The sequence below is a fragment of the Hirundo rustica genome, unplaced genomic scaffold (assembly GCF_015227805.2).
Source record: "Hirundo rustica isolate bHirRus1 unplaced genomic scaffold, bHirRus1.pri.v3 scaffold_238_arrow_ctg1, whole genome shotgun sequence".
NCBI lineage: Eukaryota > Metazoa > Chordata > Aves > Passeriformes > Hirundinidae > Hirundo > Hirundo rustica.
The window spans coordinates 29,372-37,691 of NW_026690296.1; the positions used below are offsets into that span (position 1 = coordinate 29,372).

At 43.8% G+C, this 8,320-nt stretch overlaps 1 protein-coding gene across 1 annotated transcript; it reads left to right on the forward strand.

Annotated features, from left to right (window-relative positions):
* The first annotated feature begins 414 nt into the window (after positions 1-414).
* LOC120747863 (olfactory receptor 14J1-like) lies at positions 415-1,351 on the forward strand. The gene has a single exon (XM_040053898.2). The coding sequence runs from the start codon at positions 419-421 to the stop codon at positions 1,349-1,351; it is 933 nt and encodes a 310-aa protein (XP_039909832.1). The 5' UTR covers positions 415-418.
* Positions 1,352-8,320: the final 6,969 nt, after the last annotated feature.

Genomic DNA, 8,320 nt, shown 5'->3' on the forward strand with positions numbered 1-8,320 from the left:
CCAGGAATGACGTGTGGGCAGGAAAATAATGGCTAAAATTCCTTCCTGCTCTCCATGTCCTTTAGAAGGGGGAGTGCAGATGGGAACAAGCCTGTCTGCATTAGGAGTGATTCCACTGACAAATCCTGAATATCCAGCCTTGTCCCTCTGCCACATGGCCACAAACCCAGGGCAGCGGGGCAGGGATGGCTCCTGGAGAGCCCCCACGCACAGGCCTGGCTGCTCCTGGCACACTCAGACAGCACAACTGGAGCTCAGGCAGGGACCTGGGTGAAGGTTTTCCCAGAGCAGGAACAAGGGTGGGTGAGTCACAACGGGACAGTCTACAGGGAATGGCCCAGGTTTGGCTCAAAGCAGCCTCTGCTGACTTGTCACTGTCCTTTATCCATGAACAGGTTCCCATGTGCAGCCACAGCAAATGTCCAACAGCAGCTCCATCAGCCACTTCCTCCTGCTGGCATTGGCAGACACGCGGCAGCTGCAGCTCCTGCACTTCTGCCTCTTCCTGGGCATCTCCCTGGCTGCCCTCCTGGGCAACGGCCTCATCATCAGCGCCGTAGCCTGCGGCCACCACCTGCACACGCCCATGTTCTTCTTCCTGCTCAACCTGGCCCTCACCGACCTGGGCTCCATCCTCACCACTGTCCCCAAAGCCATGCACAATTCCCTCTGGGACACCAGGACCATCTCCTACACAGGATGTGCTGCACAGCTCTTTTTCTTTCTGTTCTTCATTTCAGCAGAGTTTTCCCTCCTGACCATCATGTGCTATGACCGCTACGTGTCCATCTGCAAACCCCTGCACTACGGGACCCTCCTGGGCAGCAGAGCTTGTGCCCACATGGCAGCAGCTGCCTGGGCCAGTGCCTTTCTCAATGCTCTCATGCACACGGCCAATACATTTTCCCTGCCCCTGTGCCATGGCAATGCCCTGGGCCAGTTCTTCTGTGAAATCCCACACATCCTCAAGCTCTCCTGCTCAAACTCCAGCCTCAGGGAACTTGGGCTTCTTGCTGTTAGTGCCTGTTTATCAACTGGTTGTTTTGTGTTCATTGTTTTCTCCTATGTGCAGATCTTCAGGGCTGTGCTGAGGATCCCCTCTGAGCAGGGACGGCACAAAGCCTTTTCCACCTGTCTCCCTCACCTAGCTGTGCTCTCTCTGTTCATCACCACTGGCACATTCACTCATCTGAAGCCCCCCTCCATCTCCTCCCCATCCCTGGATCTGGTCCTGTCAGTTCTGTACTCAGTGGTGCCTCCAGCCCTGAACCCCCTCATCTACAGCCTGAGGAACCAGGAGCTCAAGGCTGCAGTGAGGAGAATGATGACTGGATGGTGTCAGGGACATTAAACTTCTCGCCCATTTCTGCAAATCACTTGTAATAAAAGTAATTTTTGATATTTCTTGTTGGTTCATTTTGGGTTGTTTTTTCTTTGTTGCATAAAAATCTTGTCTACAAAGAAATGTCATTGTGCCATTTCTCATTTTGTTTCTCTGCACCTCCCCTGTGGCCACAGACTGTGTCAGTGAGGGGCTGAGCTCTTGGTGGTTTTAAAGGAATTACAGGATCTCCCAGCCAAGTTTTCTGCAGAGATACCCCTGTTGTTCCATTCTCTGGAGCTTTGGAACTTTCTCAATTTGCCATCTTACTCTAGAATGAGAGGTTTTATTGTTTCATGTTATTCATTCTTTATACTTGTATGCACTTTGTTAAGTAAAATAGTTTTTTCCACTTTCTCTGAGGAAGTTCTTTACTGGAGTGGTTGGGGGGAGGGGCTGTTTGGGTTTGCTACCCAGAGGGACCTCATTCAGGGGTTTTCTCCCAAATTTGCCCTAAACCATGACAGGCTGTGAGGAGAAGCTGCTGGACCTGGGCTGCTGGACCTTCTGAAGAGGACGCCCAGGGCTCATCCTGCAACTGCTGCAAGGGTGGTTTCAGAGAATCACAGAATCATCCAGGTTGGAAAAGACCTCGGACATCATCAATTCCAACCTGTGCCCTGACACTGCCTGGTCTCCCCTGAGCCTCCTCTTCTCAAGGATAAACAACTCCAGCTCCCTCAGCCATTCCTCACAGGACTTGTGCTCCAGACCCCTCACCAGCCTTGTTGCCCTTCTCTGGACACGCTCCAGCCCCTCCATGTCCTTTCTTAATCGGTGGCCCAGAACTGGACACAGCGCTCGAGGTGCCGCCCAACCAGTGCTGAGCACAGGGGAAGAATCACTGCCCTGGTCCTATGTCCACCCTGTTCCTGATCCAGGCCAGGAGCCATTGGCCTTCTTGGCCACCTGGGCACACTGCTGGCTCCTGTTCAGCCTGCTGTCCATCAGTCCCCACAGCTCCCTTTCTGCATGGCAGCTGTCCAGCCACTCTGTCCCCAGCCTGTGGCGCTGCAGGGGTTGTTGTGTCCCAAGTGAAGGACCTAGCACTTGGACTAGTTAAACCTCATATTGTTAGATTTGGTCCCTGGATGCAGCCTGTCCAGGTCCCTGTGCACAGCCCTCCTACTCTCCAGCAGAGCAACACCCCCAGCCAACTTGGTGTCACCACAGTTCCATGAGGCCCTAGAGTGTTGTAATGGTTTCCATGATTGCATGAGGCTTCCCCCCTACTCTCCCAACAGCCCCTTTGCCACCTCCTTCCAATAGTCAAAGTTCTTTAGCCCCAGTTATAACCCCTTCAGTTTCCCAAAACACAACCTCTTCCCTAGTCCCCCTTCCTCCCACAGTACCATCCTCGATTCTCCTCCTACAGATTTTACTACCTGCCCCTCACCTACAGTAATTCCTCTGCCACCCCCTAATTGGGAGTTAACCAAAACCCCTACAGACACTCATGAGTCATCCCATTCTCCTGGAAACCCCCAGGCATTCCTAACCCAGACAGTGTTATCAGTTGATAATGTAAGTGAAGTACTCTATTGTAACACCAGATCAAAAGCCTTAAAGCCAGAAAGACTTTTTCCCCTCAGGGAAGTGCCTATGGGAGGAGTGATTGGAGGAGTAGGATTTGTAAATGCCCCATTAACAGCCTCTGAGGTAAGAGGATTTAAGAAAGAGCTAGGAAATTTAGTTGAAGATCCCATAGGTATTGCCACACAGGTAGACCAATTCCTTGGACCCAATGTTTATACATGGGGAGAGTTAAATTCTATATTAAACATCTTGTTCTCCCCTGAGGAAATACAAATGATCAGAACAGCAAGTATCAGAATTTGGGAAAGGGAAAATAGGTTAGGGCCACCTGGAGATCATAAATTACCGATAGCTGACCCGGGGTGGGACCCAAATCGAGAAGAAGACAAAATATGAGAGACTATAGGTCCTTGATAGTAAGAGGCATAAGAGAGTCTGTCCCCAGAGGGAATAATACTAAATTAGCTTTTGATGGGTCCCAAGAAAAAGATGAGACTCCTGCCACTTGGCTAAATCAATTAAAAAGAAATTTTCAATTATATTCAAACATAGACCCTGATAGTCCTGAGGGACAAGTAATTCTAAAAGTGCAGTTTGTAACAAAGTCATGGCCAGATATATGGAGAAAATTAGAAAAAATTGAAGATTGGCAGGAGAAAAGTATTAATGAATTATTAAAAGAAGCCTTAAAAGTTTACTTGAGGAGAGAAGAAGAAAAAGCTAGAGCCAAGGCTCGCATTATGGTAGCTGTAGCAAGAGAAAGTACTGGAGTAGCAGAAAACCAGAGAAACTCCTCTTTGAAATCTAGTGAGGAAGGACCAAGACCCTCATTTAAAGAACCAAAGTCACCCATAGTACCACCGTGGGTAAATTTAAAAAGAAGTAACCCAGGAGAGAATAGAACTTGTTATTACTGTGGTGAAATAGGGCATTTAAAAAGGGATTGTAAGAAATTATCACTTGATGAAGCTATTGCAAGGGAGCAAGATGCCCTGGAGAGGGTGCTGAAAGGGGAGGATTAGGGGTGTCAGAGGCTCTATAAAATAGGGGACCCAATGGAACAACAAGATGAGCCTCTAGTAAACTTTGATGTGGGGCCCCAAAGTGAAGAATATGAATTCTTAGTAGACACAGGAGCTGATAGGTCGAGTTTAAGGAAATTACCAACAGGGGTAACAATCGGGACAAAAACTTGTGAAGTGTTAGGGGCTGAAGGGAGGCCCTTTCGAGCATTAATAATTGAAGGAGTAGAGATAAAAGGGAACTCAAAGTATTGTGTAGCTGATTTTCTTTGTTTACCACATACAGAAACCAATTTACTAGGCAGAGACTTACAAGTGCAGCTCCGAGTAGGAGTTATCCCAAAAGATGGAAAAATGGTTGTGCATATCATGAAACTGACCCAAGGGGATATACAAGAGATAAATCCAGAAGTGTGGGCTACAGAGGGAAAAGATGGGTGTTTAGATATCCCTCCCATTAAGATAGAAATGCAAAAAGATACCCCTGCCATCAGAGTCAAGCAATACCCAATGTCACCAGAAGGAAAGAAAGGGCTAGCTTCAGTAATTGAGCATCTTTTAAAAGAGAATATCCTAGAACCCTGTATGTCCCCTCATAACACCCCTATATTGGCCATAAAGAAAGATGAGGGAAAGTTTAGATTAGTCCAGGATTTGAGAGAAATAAATAAAAGAACTATTGCTCGACACCCAGTAGTACCTAACCCCTATACCTTGCTGAGTAAAATTCCAAGAGAGCATACCTGGTTCACAGTGATAGACTTAAAGGATGCTTTCTGGGCATGTCCCCTAGCAGAAGAGTGTAGGGATTGGTTCGCCTTTGAATGGGAACATCCAGACAGGGGAAGAAAACAACAGCTAAGGTGGACGCGGTTACCGCAGGGATATACGGAATCGCCAAATATCTTCGGACAGGCCCTAGAGACATTATTAGAACAGTTTAGTCCCAAAGAAGGAGTTCAAATTTTGCAATATGTGGATGATTTATTAATATCAGGGGAGACAGAAAAGAAGTTAAAAATGTAAGTATTCAACTTCTAAACTTTTTTGGAGAAAAGGGGTTAAAAGTATCTCAAAGTAAACTACAGTTTGTAGAAACTGAAGTCACTTATTTAGGACACATAATTGGAAAGGGGAGTAAAAGGTTAAGCCCTGCAAGAATTTCAGGAATAGTATCTATATCACCTCCAAAAACTAAGAGAGACAGTAAGGAAACTTCTAGGCCTGTTTGGATACTGCAAGCACTGGATAGATAAGTACACTCAAGGGGTCAAATTTCTTTATGATAAATTAATAGACCAGGAACCAATGAATTGGACAGAGAGTGACGAGAAGCAGCTACAAGATCTAAAAGAGAAATTATCCTCAGCACCAGTTTTAAGCTTACCAGATCTTAAAAAGGAGTTTGATTTGTTTGTAAACACCGAGGAAGGGATAGCATATGGAGTTTTAACCCAAGAATGGGGAGGATACCAAAAGCCTGTAGCATTTCTATCAAAACTATTAGATCCAGTGGCCAGGGGATGGCCAGCTTGCCTCCAAGCAGTCGCAGCTGCAGCTATTTTGATAGAAGAGGCTCAAAAGTTAACATTACAGGGAAAGATAAAGATACATACTCCACATGATTTGAAAACAATCTTAAGCCAGAGAGCTCAAAAGTGGCTCACAGATTCTAGAATCCTAAAATATGAAATTATACTAATAAATACAGATAACCTAGAACTAACAACATCAAAAAGCTTAAATCCAGCCCAATTTCTCTCTGGCGAGCCCACTGAAGAGATAGAACACCATTGCCTAGAACTCATTGATATGCAGACAAAAGTGAGAGAAGATTTAGAAGACACACCCCTTCCATATGGGAGAGTATTGTTCACAGATGGGTCATCCCGAGTGGTGGAAGGGAAAAGAACATCCGGATACTCTGTGATTGAGGGAGAGAAAATGGAAGTCTTAGAAAAGGGAAAGTTACCAAGTAATTGGTCAGCGCAGTGCTGTGAAATATATGCACTAAGAGAGGGCTAGACTTACTTAAAGATGACCGAGGGACCATTTACACAGACTCTAGATATGCCTTTGGTATTGTGCACACATTTGGGAAAATTTGGGAAGGACGGGGATATTTGAATTCAAAAGGGAAAGACTTAATACACACAGAATTAATAAAGTCAGTGTTAAAATCTTTACAAAAACCAGTAGAAATTGCAGTAGTCCACATAAAAGGGCATCAAAAGGGAAATATGCCCGAGATAAGGGGAAACCAGTTAGCTGATAAAACAGCCAGAGAGGCAGCTTTAGAACCAGGAGAACCAGTAAAAATCCTCAAATTGGAGAAAATACCAAGAAAAGAAGAAGGGATAGAGCAGGTGTTTAGTGAAAAAGAGCAGAAAGCAATAAAAGAATTAGGATTACACCAGGGGGAACATGGAGTGTGGTTAACAGCTGACGGACGGAAATTCTTGAATAAAGCCCTAGCCCGAAAAATACTTACAGAAATACATAATTTAACCCACTGGGGAACCCAGGGGTTATGTGACCATTTCCTAAGGGAAAACCTATGTATTGGAGTACACGAATTAGCAAAAGCAGTTACTCAAGGATGTATAATATGTCAGAAAATAAATCAAAAAGTTATGAGGAAGACTGAGCCTGGAGGGAGGGAGTTAGCCTTAAGGCCCTTCCAGAATGTGCAAATTGATTTTACTGAGATGCCCCCTGTTCAAGGTTACAAACACTTGCTAGTGATCATAGATCACCTTACCCATTGGGTAGAGGCATTCCCTACAAAAAGAGAAACAGCAGAAGTAGTAACAAAAATAATATTAGAAGATATCCTCCCTCGGTATGGGCTGATAAATAATATTGATTCAGATAGAGGGCCACATTTCACAGCACAAATTCTACAACAGGTAACACAAGCCTTAGGGATAAATGGAGGTTACACACCCCATGGCATCCCCAAAGCTCAGGCAGAGTAGAAAGGATGAACAAGACCATTAAAAATGTACTGACTAAACTAATAGCAGAAACTCAACTAAATTGGCTTAAATGCTTACCCCTAGCATTATTACGAATCAGAACACAGCCACGAGCAGATATAGGAGTGTCACCATATGAAATGTTATTTGGACTTACCTTTTTGTTATCTCCTTATAGTTCTAAAGACTACCTGGAAGGAGAGGAAGTCACTAGAAAATATCTAAAAACCATTGGACAAACCCTAGAAAATCTCAGAAAGAAAGGCTATCTTCCTCAAACTTCCCCTTTGGATGCAAATGTGCATAATATCAATCCTGGAGATTGGGTATTGATCAAAACGTGGACTAATACCCCGCTGACCCCGAAGTTTGAAGGTCCCTACCAAGTACTGTTAACAACTCACACAGCAGTGCGCACTAAAGAAAAAGGATGGACCCACATCACCAGAGTTAAAGGGCCAGTACCCCCTCCTGGAGAGAACCTGAGTTCAGCACCCTCACTGGATGAAACCGAGTGGACAGTAACACCACACCTGAAAGACTTGAAATTAACCTTTAAAAAGAAATAAGAGATAACAGAGACTGTGAAAACCTTTTTCAGTTGCTTCTCCCCAAATCAACGGACTCAAAAAAAGCAGGGGGGGGGAGCACAATAAGAGTTAATTTATGTAAACCTAAGTCAGTTTTTGTAATTAGCAATTTAGATAAGTTTAAGTAATAGATATATTAAAAAGGATATAAAGTGGTTTTTTTGTATTAATTTTACATATAGTTCAAGTTTTATAAGTAGGGATTTAAGTAAGTTTTAGGGGTTTTTATATGTTAATTTTTAGATTGTAAGTTTTATAAGTAGCAATTTAAACAAGTTTAAGTAATAGATATATTAAAAAAAGGTATAAGGTTTTTTATATTAATTTAAAATATTGTTTAAGTTTTATAAATAGTGATTTAAATAAGTTTAAGATTTTTTAATGCTAATTTTAAAAGTTGTTAAGTTCTATAAGTAGCAGTTTGAACAAATTTAAGTAATAGAAAAATTAAAAGAGTATAAGTTTTTTTTGAAAAAAAAAAGGAGTAAATCTCCTACAGAACATTCTCTAAAGGCAACTAAATTAATAGGGAAGGGAAGTGGAAGCATGTAAGTGGGTTCTTGAGCAGACCTCTCCACTCCAAGAGGCAAGGCCGGGTGGAGCAAGAGATCCAGGAAGGATGGCCCATACCGGACTCTTGGGAGGGATCGTACTGATGATGTTCATAAAGCACACCTATGAAACAAAAGCCTGTACTAACTGCTACCATCCAGTGTACGATGGAGAGGATCTCAGATCCTTATTCAGGGTCCATACTAACGTGAACCCAAACTGCTTTGACCACTCCCAGTTGAATACTTGCCAAGAGGATGG

Bases quoted from the DNA above. Each gene is read 5' to 3' on its own strand.
- LOC120747863 (XM_040053898.2), top strand. From the start codon at position 419: ATGTCCAACAGCAGCTCCATCAGCCACTTCCTCCTGCTGGCATTGGCA.